At 47.9% G+C, this 20,053-nt stretch overlaps 1 protein-coding gene across 1 annotated transcript in view; it reads left to right on the plus strand.

Annotated features, from left to right (window-relative positions):
- Positions 1-20,053, plus strand: part of ITGA11 (integrin subunit alpha 11) — a 112,375-nt gene that overhangs the window by 49,317 nt on the left and 43,005 nt on the right. The window contains exons 3-7 of the mRNA XM_039865549.1: positions 5,901-6,001; positions 10,160-10,251; positions 12,743-12,857; positions 15,834-15,961; positions 17,083-17,231. Coding sequence (XP_039721483.1) covers positions 5,901-6,001; positions 10,160-10,251; positions 12,743-12,857; positions 15,834-15,961; positions 17,083-17,231 — 585 coding nt within the window. The remainder of the gene's footprint in view (positions 1-5,900; positions 6,002-10,159; positions 10,252-12,742; positions 12,858-15,833; positions 15,962-17,082; positions 17,232-20,053) is intronic.

The raw sequence follows: 20,053 nt of genomic DNA on the forward strand, positions 1-20,053 counted from the left end.
GTAGGTTTGCATGGAGGAGGGGAGCTTAGAGAGGAACAGGTGGAGCAGGGAATGGGATGAAAGGGGAAGAGGCAAGAGGCCCCTGGGCGGCAGGCCCAGCTGGCTCCAGGGAGGGCAGCCCTCTTCCCGTGCTGGGCACTGCTCAGTCCCCAGAGCTGGGCTTTCTGAACTTTCTGGTCTTCCACAATACTAAGAAAAAGAACACTGGACATGGAGTCCCAGCTCTGAAAGTGACCAGTGTCTCTCTGCAGGCTTGTCACAGCCACCTTCTAAGCCTTAGTTATTAACTTCCCCTTCCAGCCAAAAGCTGTCCTGGTGATCGAAATCAAATGTAATTCAATTGAATCAAAAATGATTCATTAATATGAAAAGAATAAGCAGTGGTAATTGGACTTCCTGGGATGTGAGGACCAGATCTCTCAGAGAGGAGCAAAGAGACTGGCCAGAGTGGGTATTAAACCCACATCTCGCCTTTCCTTGGCGGTTCATGCTGGCCTCTGGGCTCAGGACCTCCTCCAGGGGCAGGCCCATCAGTTGGAGGTTTCCTCCTTCCTTCTCCAAGCATCTGATGGCCTTTTTCTGCTCATGGACTCTGCTTACCCCATCTACTGGGGAGCAAAGCTGTTCACATTTGCCTCCCCAGAGAAGCCAGTAAAAGGCCAAGCTGCGTCTAGAGTAGCAGGTACCACCTCCAGGCTTTCCACCCTCTGTGGCTTGTGGGAGCACTGCCCCGGGGGTCAGGACACTGCAACAGTCCAGCTCTGCCACCATCTGCTCTGAGACCTCAGACACAGCACTTGCTCACTCCAGGCCTCCGATGCCACATTGGTACTTGATGAGGTTGACCCGAGGAGTCTCCACATTTCCTCCCAGCTCTGATGGTCTGTGAGGCCAGTTACCAGGTAAACACAAACTTCTGGACAGCCCTGTCCAAGTGGCCGTTGTAGTGGGATGCACATAGAACAAAAGGGTGTCTGTTTCCACAAGGCTGGGCCAGGGAACCGGATTTCCGCATTCGGTTAAATAATCAGAGAGGAATAACATACATGATGTCTGAGAGTCCACCCACCACTCATGCAGAAAAGATATGCCCCAGATGGAGCATGAGATGGGGGTTATGAATCTGTTCCTCTCTCATTGGTTTTGGATGCCATGTTCCTCTTATAGCATGATGATAGATGGAATTTCTAAGGATAATTTTAACAATGTGGGGGGGGATTTTTTTTGCCTTGTACACTCTAGTTAGTATGTTTTCAGTTATAAATACCTAAAAACTCAACTCGAAGGGGCTTATACAGTTAAAAGCAGTTATTGCTTATATATCAGAAAAGTACAGGCTTCAAGTGTTGTTTGATCCAGGGATTCACAGTATCATCAGGACTTCAGCTCCTCTTCTTAATGCTTCTCTCAACCCCAGCCCCCAGTGCATCAGCCCACACCTCTAATCATCATAAGGTGGCCACCAGCAGTTCTGGGGCTTGCGTCTCTATACTTTGGTCCCTGACTCCAAAGCAGAAGTCCTGAGATTCTCTCTTACTGGGGTGACTTAAATCTTTTGCCCACCCTGACTCAATAATTACAGTCAGGAGATAAAAATGGCCTAGCCTGAGGTATGTGCTTGGTCCCGAGAACTGAGAATGGAGCCAGGTCCCCCGGACCCCCACACAGACATGAGGACTGTTAAGAAGAGGAAGGTAGAAACCAAGGAAGCAAGCAACGTTCATTTGAAATGGAAGCGGGGTCACTCCTAGGAACCTCCATGCACAGAAAATACTCAATTTCTCAGCAACCCTTTCTCCAGGCACTTAGTCTGGGGGCTCCTCTTAGACCTGAGGCAAAGCCAAAAGCTCCTAAAGCTGCTGCTGCTGTAGCCTGTCAGACAGAAAGAGAGATTAGCCACTGGGTACCTCTTTCCAAGAGCGTTCCAGACAACCCTATACTAGTGCAGTGGGGCATACGAGGACATCTCAGCCCTCATGGAAAGATGACACTAAAATACTGGCCACAACAGGCAGCAGGGATTAGATGCTGGTTTATGTGGGAAAGCCTAGGCTCATCGAGGGGGGGGCTTCCTGGAGCAGGTGGGGATTCGTGCTGGATTTTAAAGGGATGGTCTTCAAGGGTGTGCATACGACAGGGGAGGTGCAAGACGGTATACTGGGGCATAGAAACAAAATGAATCAAGTTTTATTTAGGTTTATATTTTATCTGGAAAAAAGGGATTACAGATATTTAATATCCAGATTGACAGTTATACACTGGTTTAATTAACATATAAATTTAAACACATTAGAAGTACATTTTTTTCTGACAGGAGTGTGCATGTTAAAAGGTTCCGAGACTAAAATTGCCTTGAAGGACAGAGCTGAGGAACAGCAGAAGACAGCATGAGTCCCCATGGGGCCTTGTTGGAGGGTGTGTGGTAGGGAACCAGAAACCCCTTCTCTTAGCCTGTGTCCTGCTGGGAGCCAAGGAGCCCAGTGTCCAAGACTGCCACATCCTGCTTCCCTCAGGTGGCCAGCTCCACGGTGAACCTTCTCCCTTGGCAAGGTCCTGTTTAGAAGGTGATCACCAGGGAAGGGTCCTACAGGGCTGTGGCTGAGGCCTGCCACCAAGTCTCCCATCCACAGCAGCCCTGCTCCCCGTGCCTCCACAAGAAGAATGCAGGGAGCCCACAGCCAGTGAGTCACGGCACAGCCCCTGGAAAGGGCCTGATGCTCGCCACGACCTTGGGGTTTGTCGTGCCGTGCTAGTGCCCACGCCAGAGGGTGTAGGATGTCCAGTCTCTGAGAGGCACAGCAGACCCTGAGGCTGCAGATGGCTATATAAGGCGAAGGCCGCAGGAGGTGGCAGGGGCTGCCAGACCCCAGGAACAATTTGACTGGTCTCGGTGGTGACGCAAACATTTTCCCTGTGCTTCGGCAGTTCTCCCCTCACAGTGAGACTGAATCATATCCTCAAAACCTCAAGCCCGACAGGCCCACGTAATGCCGAGACTCAAGAATGGCAAGGAGGGCTGACCCAGGCCCTCCCTTCATGGCAAAGAAATATTTGGGGCAACACAGAAAAAGCTGTCGCAGGAGAACTAGTCCCAGTTCTGCCACAAACTAACTGTGGGGCGTGGGTCAGCAACCCTCTCAGAGCCTCGGTTTCTGCATCTGTAATATGGAGACAGTAATCTCTGTCCTGCTCCCTCATGTAGTACCACAGACCTCCAGAGAGATCAGGTCTCAGAGGATTGAAGATGGAACACACAGGGTGGCCCTAGTCCTTTGAGAAGGACAAAGCCCAGTCTTATAGCAGATTTGGGATCGCGATGACTTGGTATATTTATTGCCAGATTGTCCCATCTTGGCCATTACCAGGATACACAACTTCTAGGAAGCCCCCAGTCTTTGTGTGTAACTTACCTTGTTACAGCCCCTTTTACAGACACTGTTTCTCAGTGTCTTTTGACATATGTGAAAAGTACCTCTGGAAGGTAGGCAGTATAGGGATTGTTAACCCCATTTCACAGCCAAGAAAACCAAGGTCTGGAAAGTTCAATGACTTCTCAAGCCCACACAGCAAACTGGTGACCGCACCAGGATGAAGACCCAGCCCCTGGATTCTCAGCCCCAAGATCTTGCCGTGTTGGGGGTCCCTCCAGGCAGGCCATGGGGCCTCAGAGTCCCACTCTATAAAATGGGAAGAGTTGCGACGAGTCCCCCTGGCCAGACTGCTGGGGTGTTTTCTAGAAGACACATGGGGGCGGCTTTTCTAGAAGACGGCCATGGTTGTTCTAATCTAGAACCTGCTGTGCCTGATTCTCCCAGAGGCATCCTACATGGTATTCCTCGAAGGCACTCTTTCATAAAGCACTCCGTGTCAGACAGGGTTGTCCTGGAGGGGACATTCTCTGGAAGACTTGGTTACATATCAGGTTAACCTTGAAAACTGGAGCAGCCAGAAAAGGGAGCTTGGAGCCTAAGCCTCATTCATTGACATCTCTCTCTCTCTCTCCCGCTCCCTCCCTCCATCTCTCTCTGGAAAGAATGGAGCACCCTTAACCACACAGTCCCTCGCAAAATTAAATAGCCAAAGTCACGTTGTCTAGACAAACAGATTTTATGGGTCCAATTAATTCCTGCCAGTCAAAAATAGGCATGCTTAATAAGCGATATATTTAGAATCTGTCATTATCTGGTCCCCAGGGGAGAAACCTCAGCTCTTATTTCATAGACTCTTAATTTCAGACAGAGCTCTATTAACTCCCAATTCAGACCTCTCTTTCCTGACAGAACAAAGTCTTACGTAGCATGAACCTCCAGGCCTGTCCCCTCTCAACTCTTATGTAAGAAAACAAGTGACTGTTTCTTCTTTGGGCCACATTGCCAGGAGGTAGGAAGCTTCTGGGAGAGCAGGGCTCCAGAAAGGTCGCTTGTTCCCAATGTCTCACTTGTCTCCATGTCCCAAGCTTCACCATCATCTATCCTCTGTCTCACAGGGCCTAGGAGACCCTTGGGCGGTGTGAGCTGTGGCACCTCCCGCCATTCCAGCACAGCTATCTTTGAGTCACTATTAGCACTAAGGCCTGAGCAGAGGAGGCAGTTACTGGCTGAGAGCTGGACTGGCACCCAAGGCCTAGGGGGTTCCAGATGTGCCAGAGAGGCAGGTGGTACTGACAGAGTGGGCAGGTGGGCACTGAAGGGGAGTCCCACTTGCCTTCAAGGTCTCGTTTCACATCAGGATTGGGGTACCAGCTGGAGATGAGTCGCAGAGAGCTTTGAGGAGCTCTAAGGAAAGAGCCTGGGGCCATCTAGGCTGAGGTGGGATTCTCCCTGGCCTCAAGAGCAGTGGCACTGCCAGGCTTGGCCAGGTCAGGAAGAAGTAGATGCTCATTTTTTCTAGAAGCATGTGAGCAAGGTATATTAATTTCCAATGGGTGCAAAACAAATTAGCACAAAGTAGATGGCTTACAAAAACAGAAATTTATTCTCTCACAGTTGTGGTGGCCAGATGTCCAAAATCAAGGTGTCAGCAGGGCTGTGCTCTCTCTAAAGGATCTAGGAGAGGTTCTTCTTTGCCTCTTCCAGCTTCCGGAGGGGCCCCAGGCATTCTTTGGCTTGTGGTGGCAGCATCACTCCTAGCTCTGTTTCCATCTTCACATGGTTTTCTCTCCTTTGTGTGTCTAAGGACACTTGTTGTTGGATACAGGGCCCACCTGGGTAATCCAGGATGACCTCATCTCAAGATCCCTAATTATAACTACGAAATAAGGTTGTAAAAGCATAGGTTTAAGGCAGAAGCCTCAAATGAGTGGCTGTCTCTGGCCACTTTGAAGCCCCACTGTCTGCTAGGCCCACCCTGAGCAAAGACTTAGTGGCTCAGGGGACAGCCATGACCACTGAGCTACATGCCCCACGTCTAGGTCACCAGTTGAAAGACTGTCATATGAAGTGAGGAATGAGGCGTCCCTGCAGGTAGTGACAGAAGGCCAAGACTCTGGCTCCAAAATCAATGCGGTGCCTGAATGACCACCATTGTCACCCTCCTACCATTTGACAAACTCATTTTCAACTGTTAAGACCCAGCTCAAGTATCACCTCCTCCATGATATCTGCCCTGGCCTCTACTCCCAGGCTCTGCCTCCATCCCATTTGTTGCAGGGCTTCATCTCCGTATTTCCACATCCTGACAAGGGCCTGGAGTAGGCAACAGGCCCCTTGACTTTATGTTGAAAGCCCAGCATCCCTCTCCCAGGAAGACAAAAGTCTGAGTCTCAGTGTCTGCATGTGGCCCCTCCTCCTCCCTCCCACCCTCTCCAACCCATTTTCCCTCAACACCGCCCTCCAGGTTCCAGCCTTGACCAGGAAGGAGTACTTCCCTCAGCAACTTCACTGTCTTCTCTTTCTTCCCAGGCTGGTTGTGGGTGCTCCACTGGAAACCAACGGCCACCAGAAGACAGGAGACGTGTACAAGTGTCCGGTGATCCCTGGGAACTGCACCAAACTCAATCTGGGTAACTTGGGCTTCTGGTCTCTCCACATGAGGCCACTATTGTCAGGGCAGGGCAGGCTCTAAAGCACAATCCGTGCCCACAGTCACACTGGTTCCTCGCAGCTGCCCCAGAGGTGACTGGCTGGTACTACTGTCCCATTTTACAGAGGAGGAAGCTGAAGCCAGAGAGAGGAAACAACTTTCCCACAGTCACACAGCTTGTCAGGGGCCAGCCAGGATTTAAACCCAGACCTCTAGAGTCCCAGGCTATTGCTCTTCCTGACTAATCTACTGCCCCTCAAAAGCAAGGTTTTCTCTCCCAGCGAGAGAAAAACACTTCCTGTCTTCTTTCTGATTTTGAAGCAATAACAATTGCTAACATTTATATATCTTATATAATGTTCACCACGTGCCAGGCACTGTTTTAAGTACTTTTAGGTATTTCGACTCATTTAATCCCCACAACAACTGTAGAAGTTTTAATCATTTAGCAAGGGAGGGACCGACTGCAGGTGAGGAGATCTGCCTGATGTCACCCAACTAATAAGCAGCAAGGCTGAGATTTCAGTGCAGGCAGTCTATAGCCACCTGTTAGCTACTATGCAACAATGCCTTTCTGAAATGAAGGCTTCCTTCTTCATTAAACAGCTTTCAGAAATAGGGAGATGCTCTGAGCAGCCTTGAGGCCTTCCAAAGCCTTGTAAAATCTACTCCCTGTGAGTGTGTGTACACATGTGCATCCAATAAAGCACACAGGCCAGTCTTCTAAAGCTCTTCCACTTTGTTCTAAAGGTCAGAAAGTGGCCAGGCCATCACCTTACTTACAGAAAGGAGCAAAAGCCCCATTTGGGCTGAGAGGCCAAGATTCCAGGCCTTGCCCTAGAGGACTGGCCCACCCCAGGGCCAAGACCCTCAGCCTTCCCTCTTCCAGGAGCGGGGCTTCTACCCTAGAGCAGTGGAGTGGGGCTCCCTGGGGAGGTGGGGCCTGGTGGAGGGAGATGGCAGAGCTTCAAGAGATAAGCAGATGGATGAAAAGGCCAGCATCAAAGGGAAAGCCCAAAGAACTCACATCCCCAAGGCGGCCGGCTGTCCCATCACGTGGTGCTGGATGCTCCGGCTGTTCACATCTGCGTCAGCGCCATGGGTGGGAAGTTCAAACCCCACAGCCAGGGCCCAGATTTCAGTGAGGAAACAGTCTTGGGGAGGTGGGGGCCTAGCTGGTGGCTCACAGGTCCCAGTCATCACCACTCTGAGAGTGCAGCTTCCAAAGCAGGCCAAGCTGGGTTTCTCCTTCCAACTGTACCGTTTCTTCACTGTGTGTTCACAGGGAGTGCTTTCTGAGCTTCTGTTTGCTCCTGTGTAAAGTGAGGAGGGCTCGCTCAATGACCCTAGGACCCATTCCAGGTCTAATATGTCCCCCATACTTTAGTGAGCACCTAGTATGTGCCAAGCACTATGTTAGTTACTAGGGATACAGCAGGGAGCAAGACTCTAAGGGCCCTGCTGGAGGGGACAATAAGCGAATAAACAAACTAGAAAGCAGGATAATCTCAGGTAGCGATAAACTCTGTGCGATAAACCAGGGTGCTGTGACAAGAGAGGCTGAGGCATGAGAGGGCTTCTACCTTAGCAGAGGAGTCAGGAAGGCCCCTCTGAGCAGATGACATTTGAGCAAAGCTCTGATGGCCAAAAGGAATCAGGTAGGGCTGCAGCATTCCAGGCAGAGGAGGAGCAAGTTCAAAGGCCCTGAGGTGGGAATGAGCTTGCTCCTTGTGAGGACAGAAAGAATGGCTCCATGCCTCAGACAGAGGGAGTAAGGGGTACTGGGAGGTGTGGGCACTGGGCTGCGGACCTGGGCCACCAATAGAAGCTCCTGGTCCAAACAGGGACATAGACTCATGAACCAATCACGTAGTTACCTCTATTGCTCTGGTTTCCAATGTGGACCCAATTTCCCTCCGAAAAAGGAGCAGCCCCTGCTGGCAGTGAGAGGCATGCAGCCATCAGATCCTGGAAAACATTTCTGAACGGGGGCATTAGCAGGGCAGCAAAGTGAGTCGGGGCAGAGGAAAAGTACTGTCAGAAAGTACTTCATCTAAAGTACTTCATCTTGTTCTTTCTCTACCACTGAGGAGAAAAGGCAGGGCAGCAAGACCATCTGTCAGTTTATCCTCATGCTGGAAAATGCAAGGCAGGGAAACCTGAGTCCTGGGTTTTCCTATGGCCTGTCCAGGCTTTGAGCCCTGCTGAGCCAAGAATGTTCTTTCCTTTCTCTCCAGGGAAGGCTAATTGGGTGTCAGTCATTCACACCCCAGTGTAAAAGAGTCGACAGCTGGTACTTCCCAACATCTGACTGAAGTCAAGGGTTTAAATGAGGGACTCAAAGAGGAGCTGTGATTGTAGAAGGCAGGCCCTGTGTGAGGAGGGGCTTGTGTCCTTGGACCCTCACACAGACTCACTGAGAAAGGAGTTAGTCTCTCCTGGTCACTAAGGGGACGTTAGCGACTGCCCCAAATCCACAAGCAGCAGAAGCCGCAGAAGCAGGACTTGAACTTTCTTACTCCAACACAAGGGTCTTCCCTACATGCCCCTCTGCTTCTGGACAGCACAGTTTCACTAAAGACTTGTCACTGAGACAAGGGAGAAAGAGAAGGGGTAGGGAGAGGGCAGAATTCTCTAAGCTGCTGAAGGGCAGAGGTTGCCCAGTCAGGGCTTGGAACTTTCTGGAGCTTTCTCTCTAGGTTTCTCGCTACCATCACATTGCCACCGCAGCCCTGCCATCAGATGGGAAACTCAAGCGGTAACCTTGGATAACCCGGGTTCAAGTCCCTGCTCTATCATTTACCAGCGATTGACTTTATAAAAGACACTAACCCTCTGTGCACCTTGATTTTCTCACTCGTAAAATAGAAATGGTGACTCCTGGGCCTCCCAGAACCACGAGGGGGTCCTGAGGGAGCACCTGTGCAAGGTACTTTGTAAATGATAAAAAATGATTTTAAAAAACAAGGTTATTACTATTATTTTCTCTCTGGTATGTTTAGACTGACAAAACAGAAAGCAATCCCAGTCACCAGCAGCGCAGCCAAGAGGGGCTGGATTTCAAATGGATCTTAACTACAAACTCAGGGAACCCAAAGGGAAAAAAAACAAACACAGCTGCCCCACCTCCAGCCCACAGTGCAGTCAGGCGCTATAGTTGTGGCCTCTCCGTAAATGTCAGCCCCAGGCCCTGCCGGCCCTTGCCCAGGCTAAATCCTCTGAGGCCTTGAGTCCCTAGCGATCACTCCCCTCCCTCTAGCAGAGAAGATGCTAGATCCTCACAGCAGATGAGGATTGACTCAGTCTGGGCTCCACAAAATGCCCAACTCACTTCCCCTAAAGTCTCCCATACACATGTGCGCTCACACACACATACACTTACACACCAACACAGGTATGGGGAATTCAAACTCACTTCCTTTCAGTGACCTGACAGAATGATCTAGTAAAACCTTAAACCAATATAATCTGTTTAGTAATTCTAAGCTGTCATCACCCTCTCCCTACACCCAGTTGGCTGATGATCCTGCTCCTCAGTGTCTCTCTTGGCAGCAATCACAGAATGATATTCTTGGGCAAGACCTTGTACCTCTTAGAAGGCTCTTGTTAAGTTGGCTGTTTGCTACCCATGAGAAAGAATTATACATCGGTTTATCAGATGAGCAGAGAACTGGGTCCTGAGAGAGCAGGGCAGGGGACTGGTAAACTTTGATGGCAGGTTGGCTTAAAGGAGACACTGCACAGAGGAAGCCAGCCCAGGTGGGGTGCCCTGGTATGTGTGGAGTGGGACACAAGGGACCCACCAGAGGGCTGGAGGAGAAAAAAAACTCTGGACCAGGAGATGGAGGTCTCTGCCATGTGCTTCCTATGTGACTTTGGGCAGGTTGCTTGGCCTCTCTAAGACTCATTTTCCTCCTCTCACAGGGAGTTGAGAGGAAATTACTAGATCGTGTCTGGGCATGGCCTTAGTAAACCATGAGGGCATGTTAGTAAACCAACATGCAGGGAGATTCATGGACCGTGCCTGCCAACAACCCTGCCACAGGCACCTCTGGTGGCCGGTGGCAACGAGACTCTGGGCAGAGGGTGGACAAGATGGGACTGCAGGCTAACTTCTTCATACTCCCTCACACCCCAGGAAGAGTCACCCTATCCAACGTATCTGAGCGGAAGGACAACATGCGCCTCGGCCTGAGCCTGGCCACCAACCCCAAGGACAACAGCTTCTTGGTAAGAGCCATCCACCCTACTCTCTCTTCAAACCCCAGCCCTGCGGCCCCATGGACCCTCCACTTGGGAGCAGGAGAAGCATGTGGTGATGCAACATGTCCTCACACACACACTTTATCCACCAGACTGCCTGTCCGCATGCTCCAGAGAGTAGCTCTTCCACCAGCTTCCTGTCTGTGCCATTCTGCCTGCTGTTTTGGAAGGGGACGGGGGACAGCCCAAGCAGAAAAAAGGATTGAGCCCTCTTGTGCACATACCGTGAGAGTGGGGAACAGTTTCCCCACCTCACTAGTGATTGGATTATTGGATTATTCCTAAAAGGAACAGGAATAAATAAAGATGACCAACTGTCTGATGAGGACCTAGCTATTCCTTTGGGATGCCAAATGTCCAAGGCAGAGGCTGAATCTCTGCTTGAGGTTTGATCAAAGAAACAGGAAGCACCATGCACCCTAAGAAGACTTTGAAGGGAAGCCATAAATGAGTAAACACAGATTTACTACAACCGAGGGAAGGGGCCGCAGAGTAACGGGCCATCTGGAATGCACAGGACTAGATGAAAGGCTTCCTGGAGGAGGTTTCTGTTTTGTTTTAAAGAAGAGACAGGCCTTTAGCTATAAAGAGGAGGGGGTACTTGTGATGAAGTGGTAGAGACATCCATTTATCTTAACAATTATTTTGAGCACTCACAATATATCGAGCCCAATGCCGGACACTGGGGATTCCGCAGGCAACAGGGCTCCCACCCCCTGCAGCTTACATTCTGGTTTTGGGGAGAGACCATAAGCAAATGAATCATATAAACATGATGTTGGAACAGAAAGGCAGCAGCAGACTGTGCTTGGAAGTCTCCGCACCCTGCCCCGGCGAGCACATGGAGGCTTTGCACGCAGTAGGCACATGCAGGTGGCATGACAGAGAGGCACTGCCTGCTCCTTGCCACCACATCCCAGTGAACCACCACGACTTTGAGTGAAGCTAGGTGGTCAAAACAGGATCTTAGAAACAGCTTCGAGAGGAGATTTCAGAAATTACTTCAAAAGCCCAATAAAATGCACCACTTCTTCAGATGAGAGGGCTTGTGTCACCCTTTGTTCGTGTCCATCAGTCCATTTCTGTTGACAGATGAGACATCTGGGGTGTGAAGCATCAGATACTAAGACAACCCGATGACTGGGATACTCAGGGACTTGAGGAGAGCATAGTGGCTCTGCCAGAGAAAGTCCTGAGATGCTCAATGTGTGGTCAGCCCACAGCCCTTCATTATCCCCAAACAAGGGCAAGCAGGACCCCTGGCCCTCTCCACACACATGCCTGTCAGGAGCTTTGTTACTACTCTCTCTTCCTTCTGAGGCTCCTTGTCACATTCCTACTAACTTGATTTCACCTACTTCACAAGGTGGGATGAAGGGCCAAGAAGGATGGTGTGAATACCCTCTGGGGCCTCCGTGGTTAGGTTAAGTACCTGATATACAAATAGCAATTTTTGTTAACTCATTCACTCACTTATTCATCCATCCATACATCATTCCATCCCCCAACCAATGGTCCATCATTCCATTCATCCACTCATCCAACCATCCATCCATCCATCCATCATTTCTCTGTCCACCCATCCACCCATCCATCTGTCCATCTATCATTCATCTATCCTCCCAGCCATCATCCATCATCTATCATCTACCTTCTCATTCTTTATTTTTCCCCCTACTTCCAAAAATAATTTACAGAAGCTTCAACAAAAGACACCTATAAAACATAACCTTTAAAAATACAAGTAAATAGAAAGATAATTAAACAAAGGTGTTGGAAATGGAATAATTACTCCTCCAAACCAAGAGAAATTACAGCACAAAATTTAGTCCTGGTTTTCCCGCAGCAGGAAAAAAATGGAGGCATGGAGCCAGGCCTTCATTCTTAAGGACCTGACTCTGAGAGGAATTCATCATTCAATCTTTAAATGAGGGGTTGACATTAATGTTTTTGGTAGCAAATTTCAGAAAAATAGCAGAGACATTCTTTTCTCTTTCCCTAGTAAGAGCCATGGGCATGTTTTCAGGACACAGTCCTAGAATTTCCCCAATAAAGCTATGATGTGACCTGTTTAGACAGAGGGGCTATTGTAGGGACCTTGAAGAGTCCACTCCCATAGATGAAAAGGCTTTCCAAGATCCTCTGTGGTGTGTGGGGCAGGCAGGTGGGTAAAGAAGAATCACAACGCCAGATGATAAGATGGAGAATGGGACCCTTGAAAATATAACAAAAGAGAACTTTAACATTAGTTTTTCTCTATTCTACCTGAAACCAAAGGAACCGGCATGCATTGCAGCAAGAGAGGGGTTAAATAGATTTAAATAAGATCCTCTAAATCCTGGGGGCACCAACAGTCAGATAGAGGATATCTGTCTTGGGCGATGGAGGTTTGGGGCTGGACCTAAGGTTATTGGGCCTGAGGGCCCCCAAAGACTGAGCTCTGCACTGTGCTTCACAGGCCTGCAGTCCCCTCTGGTCTCATGAGTGTGGGAGCTCCTACTACACCACAGGGATGTGTTCGAGAGTCAACTCCAACTTCAGATTCTCCAAGACCGTGGCCCCAGCTCTACAAAGTAAGTGGCTTCAAATCTTCAGTCCATGTGAGGCTCAGAGCAGTGATCATTATCCTGCGGCTACAAAGCAGCACTTGGACTCTAGCCCTACCCTGCCCTGGCTCTCTGGGTAACCTGGGATAACCCACTTGACCTCTCTGGGCCACCGCATGGTCATACCCTTGGCCTACCCTGCCCCACAGAGCGATGGTGAAGGCCAATGAGCTAAGGTTAGAAAGACAATCCTGACAACCAGGGAACCCACCTTGAGTGAGGAAGAAGTTGCATGAGCTACCATGTGCAGCAGGCAAGCTGTGCATTGCACAATTCTGGGGATATTGTTCACTTAGACTATAATGTGAATGGTGACCTTTGATGATATGCAATGTAGTTGTCCTGTAGGTGGAGGATCAAGGATAACAGAAATATTCCTGGTAATAATCTCATCAAACCAGTGTTCTTGGCCCTCAGGAAGCCCTGTCCAGCTTGCCCAGAGCTTCACGAAACACTGAACCTTCCACTTTCTCCCCACACACCAAGAAAATGTGGGAAATAATGCTTAAACTTTGCCTCCCTCAAGCCCAAACTGCTTGGCTCCGAGCCTTACTATTTCCTCTGAGCTGAATACAATTGATCAGGCAGCTGCTGTCCATTTTTTTGAGAGTGTGGGGATTAGGACCTCTGGCTAGCTGCAGCCTCCTTCCAAAGAATAGGGCCCAGTCAGGGATGGAAAGATAGTGCTTGATGGAGAGAGGTGGAAGCATCAGTCCAGCAGGGGCTAGAAAGGGGTTATCTTAGGGTGATGAGGAGGCATTGATTCTATTCTTATAAAATGGCAGAAGGAAAGGCAGTGCCAGGGCTTGAGACGGGGTCCAAAGACATGAGGTGTGCACAAGTCAATGTCGCCCACCCCCTCAAGGCTGCTCTTTCCTCTGGCCACAATGTGACCATCTCAGCCTCCACAACTTCCTATGGTAGAGGCCTCCCCACCCAGCTGACCAGCAGCAGGGCCCTGATTGCTTATCCGATACAGATTTCAGGATACCCCCAATCCCAGGGGGGTTCTAACAGAGCAAGTCTGGGGCTGGCCCCATGGGGTATGTGTGCGTGTGTGTGTGTGTGAGTGGAGTGTTCAGTCATGTTTAAGAACCATAGACCTAAAGCAAGATTCTTCCCAAGGTATCTCTTTTTTTTAAATTGTAGTTGACATTCAATATTATTCATTTCAGGTATACAGCATAGTGGTTAGACATTTACATAATTTACAAAGTGATTCCCCCATAAGTCTACTATCCCTCTGACACCATTCATTGTTATTACGACATTATTGACTATATTCCCTATGCCGTACTTTACATCCCTGTGACTATTTTGTAACTGCCAATTTGTACCTTTAATCCCTTTACATTTTTCACCAAGCACCTCCAGCCCCCAATTTGTTTATTCTCTGTATCTATGAGTTGGTTTCTGTTTTGTTTGTTTGTTTATTTTGTTCTTTAGATTCCACATATAAGTGAAATCATATGGTATTTGTCTTTCTCTGTCTGACTTATTTTACTTAGTATAATTCCCAAGATATCTTAAAAAGAAAGATTGGAAACTGTAAAAAACATCAGCAGTAATAAATACATTCTAACAATAAAACTTGCTTAAAAATCAAAGAAACCTGATCCCTACCACTAGATTAGAAACCCCTCCTAATGAAGGAGTTTCTGTCTCTGTCACCTCGTGGCTGCCCCCATCACATGGCATTCCAGCACATGGCGGGTGTTCAGTCCACATGTGTTGAGCTAAACTAAACTGGAAAAGGACAAAGCTACCAGGTGCTGTCAGCCCAGAAGTGTTAGGCCATCACATGCTGTACACAGCATGCAGATGACACAAGAATGTCTCTCACCTTCTCCTAAAGCAAAGGTGACTCTTAACGCCCGAATGACTCAAACGATCCTCAAATGCTCCCCAAACACAAAGTTTGCGACAGGGACCTGGGCTCAAAGCCATCACCTTCCTCTCCGTGGGGAGCAGTGTATAAATTCTCCAATATAAGTAAGCTTATGTCCGATGTTCAATTTGATATAATATGATATAGTATAGTGTATGTAAAGTCATATTGTATCATATGATGTCTTATTTGAAAGTAACCCCAACCATTCACAAAGAGAAATAAAGTACTTAGATTTTAAAAAAAAGTTTTTTACATTTATTATGGTATCGATGTTTCATAGGGTTGTTTGTTTTTATGATTTGTTTTAATTCGTTACTAATATCACAAAAATATAGAGAAAACTTTATGCTCAGAACAGAAATACAGGCATGAGAGCTTGACCCAATGATGTCATTGCCACATTAACAAAGTGGTTTGCTTTAAAAAAAAATTGTATCAGCTAAGATTTATTGAGCGCTTACTTTGTGCTCAGCCTTTTAGAAGCATCATCTCATTAATTCCTCATGGCAATCCTCTATTGTCATTATGCTTGTTTTACGGAACAGACAATTGATGCCAATACGTTAAGTGATTTGCCCAAGGCTAAAGCCAGGAGTCAAACAGACTCCACATTCCTAACCATTATACCATACCACCCTCCTAAAAAGTGAAACCCATTCATTCAGGCTGAAAGTGGTAAATGCCAGCCTGCAAAACAAATGATAATAAGGCACTACTTTGGGCAATGTTGGCTGCCTCAGAAACTTTGACCCATTGATGGTGGTCAGTCCCTGAGGAGCAGAGTCCTTGAGCAGCAGAGGCGGTCTGGTGTAATTCGAGCTCTGTTCAAATAGCCAGCACAGAGTGGTGGAGCAGAGCCAGGAATTCGTGGGCTCTTCATGCACATCGCCCAAATAAATGCCCCACCCAAGATGGCTCCCCAGCCCAGGGAATTATGCATGTGAAATTAACAGGGTCCTTCCTCTGTTGTCCTTCGGACAATCATCTGAGGAATCAGAGACAAGCAGGCACTGGCTCCTTGGGTAGCTGTGACCGTGTCCCCGACTTCCCAGGGTGCCAGACCTACATGGACATCGTCATTGTTCTGGATGGCTCCAACAGCATCTACCCCTGGGTGGAGGTTCAGCACTTCCTCATCAACATCCTGAAGAAGTTTTACATTGGCCCTGGGCAGATCCAGGTGAGCGTCTCTGGAATTCTTTCCTCCTCCAAACAGGGCCTGAACCTGTGGCAGATGCTTCCCTGGGATGTCGGGGGAGCATCTCTGCATGCACTAAGAAGGTGTAGGTGAAAGGACCAGCACCAGGGCCCTGTAGCCTAGGACACCCATCTCTTCTGGGCTCATCGAGGGAGAGTTTAGGGAAGGCCTCTTTGAGGGTTAAACATTGGGATAGTCGCCACCTATTAGGAAAGAGTTTAACCAGCTAGAGAGTGAGAAAGAAGGCAGAAAAGGTTGGGTAGCACTAGAACCCTGCTCTGTGAGACACGGGGAGAACTGGACACACTGATGTTGGAGAAAAGACTGGGGAGGAGGCTATGGCTGCCAACACATATTTGAAACACTGCCTGGCTAAAGAGGGGATAGATTTATTGTTTTGGCAGGCCAAATGAGGACCAATGAGTAGAAGTTCCAAGGTGGCAGATTTCAAATCAATCTAAGAAATTATTTTGTAACGATTAGAGCTATTAAAAAGGCAGTGGGCTTTGTCATGAAATAATGAGTTCCCCACCACTAGAAGATCACCTTTTAGGATATCATGGGTGAAAGTCCAGCGTTAGAAATGAACTTGTACCAAATAAACTCTGGGCCTATCCAACAGTAACATTTTATCATTCTAGTCTTACTGTAGGTCTTTAAGGTTTTTTGTTTATTTTGAGGCTATTAATATTGTCAATATTTTATCAGCCTGGGAATAAAAGAACTTCCTCTCTTCCAAGTTTTAAGGAACGCTAGCTCCAGACTTTGGTGAACAAAGCCATGGCCTTCCATCCGTGCTGTTCCTAATATTTAGACTTCAATTCTATGCTCCACTTTTGTCTTTTTAAGCAAGAAGCTTAATCTGTTGGACCTTTCTTTAAATTGCAGTCTTCTCTCTCGATAGGCACCTCCTACTTGTCCCCCCAAGCCATCCATATATTCCCAGGACTTTGCAGAACCTGCTTCCCCTCCACTGAGTGACTCTCCCTTAGGAAATTCCCCAGCTCTCCTCGCTCAACAGTCACAGACAGGAGCTGACTCCAGGAAGCCTTACCACCAAAAGGATAACTTTCAGGGTGGTTGCCCTCTCCTCTAACTTGCAGGTTGGAGTCGTTCAGTATGGAGAAGACGTGGTACATGAATTTCACCTCAATGACTACAGGTCTGTAACAGACGTGGTGGAAGCTGCCAGCCACATTGAGCAGAGAGGAGGAACAGAGACACGGACGGCATTTGGCATTGAATTTGCTCGGTAAAAAAATGAAAATAAAAATGTATTAGTTTTGTTAAAATCTCAGATACCATTCTAGTTATATATTGCTGTGTAACAAACCTCCACAAAATTTAGTGCCTGAGACAGTATTTTATTAATTCCTCAAAGTTCTGGAGATTGGCTGGACTCAGCGAGTCTGTCCTCTCTTGGGTTCTCTCATGTAGTCGAAGTCTAGTGTCAACTGGGACTGTTGTCATCTGAAGGTTTGACTGGACTGGACGTCCAAAATGGCACATAATTCTGACTGGCATTTTAGGCTGGCCGTTGGCTTGGAACTCAGCTGGGGCTGGCAACCTGAGCACCCACACATGGCCCTGTGGCTTCGTTTTCTCATGATATGGCAGCTGGCCTCTGAGAGGGAGTGTCTTAAGAGCTGGCTTTCCAAGAGACCCATGACTTAGTTACAGGAGTCTCAAAATATAACTTCTGCAAGAATGTGTTGATTGAGCAAGTTACTAAGGCCAGCCCAGATTCAAGGGGATGAGACTTTAATTCTGCCTGTTGATAGAGGAATGGCAAGGTTATATTACGGAAGCGCATTCGGGATGGGGGATATCATTACAGCCAACATTGGGAAGTACTCTCTGCCACACTGACCCTATAAAAAGTGTGCAGGTTTTATGAGGGCAGAATCCTGCTGTAGAGTGTCTTTCATCAATGGAGCATGAAGAACATAGTTAAATCTAACATCTGAGATTATAGAGTAATGAGGCTGGTTCCTTCAAAATCACACCAGCACTCACTTATAATGACAATAAATGCTACCTCTGGCCATTGTCCGGTACACAGATGGCTACCTGCTTATTTCAGTGATGCTATCATCACTCAGAACACTACTCACCCCCACTGAAATCTGAGTGGCTTTAAAAGCATATTCTAAAGATCTTTTGAGCTGAGGCCTAAACTCTTAAGATGACTGTGTCCAAGGCATTTAGATTTTAAATGTGTAAATTTTATACCTAGAAATATGAATTCTGCTATGTTCACTGAGACCACAGCCCCATTTCCTTATAATACTACCCCACATAGAATTAGTCAATGTGTTTAACAGAATCCCATAGTGTGAGAGCTATTTAGCAGTTATGTGTCAAAAAATTTTTTTCTAAATCGACAACTCTTTATGATTAAGTTGCTGCTCCACTAACATTATTTCTATTTGCTGATAAAACTTGCTCAAGATTTTCCACTCGATGAGTATCCCTCCATGCGAAAATAGCTCTTGCTCATCGTAACATGAAACAGGCCATTTTGCTGTTTTGTCATCATTGGGGTGAGCCCCTGAGACCCTATGTGAAATGGCTTGGGCAACAGAGGAAGCCTGTGCCCGTGGAGTTATCACTTCATCAGTGTGAAGCTAACCGCCTCATGCAGGGAGGGAGCCCACTCTTCCAGTCTAATTTCACAGCCCACCAACCCCAGGCATTTAGAAGTGTGTGACTTACCAGATAATTTGAACCATTCATGACTCCTGAGACTGGCGAGGTATGTAATCTGCACCTCAAGGGATGTTTGAAATCTGATCTTCCCAGTCTGCCAAGTTTGAGTCCCAAATTACAGCCAGTTCCTTTGAAGGTAAAAGGTTTTCTCTCCTCACTCATTTATTCATGATGCATTTTTGCTGTGCAACTATCAAAGTATGAAGATCCAAGTCATGGACTTGAGGGGTTACGGAGATGGTAACCTGTGGCTCCTGGACCAGTAGAAGAGCTCTGATAAACCTCAGCCTAACTCAGTGAGCTTAAGAGAGGGAGGACTCCAAGGGAGGAGCCGGGGAGGACTGCTAAAACCAATGACATTTGACCTGTCCTAGGAAGACCCCCAGCATTCCAGCAGGGAGAGGTGGAGAGAAGACATTCCACAGAAGACATTCTGCCCTGATAAGGACATAGGAGGAGTGGAGGAAAGTTTGCATTCCAATCCATGCTCCAATCATAGAATGGGGTTCACGTTGAGGGGTGGTGAGGCATGCAGCTGCAAAGATGGCTTGGAGACAAATTGTGAGGGTGATGAATTGCAGCTAAAACAAGTGTGAATGGCCACTGAAGGTTCTTGAGGACGAGAGTGTAATCATCAGATGCACCTGTGAAGATGAATCTGGCAGCCATGTATGGCTGAGGGTTGGAGGGGGAGGATCAATGGTGTTATTCCACCCTGGGTCACACACTTTTTATTGAGCACCTACTTATGCGCCTCACACTGCTTAGGCACTAGGGATAGATCAGTAAACAAAACAGATAAATGTCCTGCCCTGTGGAGCTGACATTCCAGAGAGTGGGGCAGACAATAAATAAACAAATAAATAACATAATATGCTAGAAGGAGATAAAAGCTGTAGGGGAAATAGAACATATTAAAGGCAGTTGAGCAAGTTGGAGAGGGCGGGTATTTAATTGGCATTAATGAGTCGTCAGGGAAGGCTTCCTGAGAGCTGAAATTTGAGTGGAGACTTGGAGGAGGTGAGAAAGTTGGCCAAGAATGTACCTGGGGGGAGTGTTCTAGGAGAGCGGAGAGCTGGGATAAAAGTGCTAACATAGGAGCATGCCTTGTGGTTCCAGGATCAACCAGGAGCCCAATGTGGGTGGAAAAGAGGGAGCAGGAGGAGGGGCTCGGAGGGTTAATGAAGCCAGATCGCAGAGGCTAAGGCAGGCCAGTGTCAGGACCTGAGAGAAATGGAAGCCATTGCAGGTTTTGAACAAAAAGGAGACCAAACATGACCTACTTTTCCAGGCGATCATTCTGTTTTCAGGTTCAAAGAACCTATTAGGATTGTAAAGCTCTCACTGCTCTCCAGGAATTTATAA

This window comes from Pteropus medius, unplaced genomic scaffold, assembly GCF_902729225.1.
Source record: "Pteropus medius unplaced genomic scaffold, Ma_sr-lr_union100, whole genome shotgun sequence".
NCBI lineage: Eukaryota > Metazoa > Chordata > Mammalia > Chiroptera > Pteropodidae > Pteropus > Pteropus medius.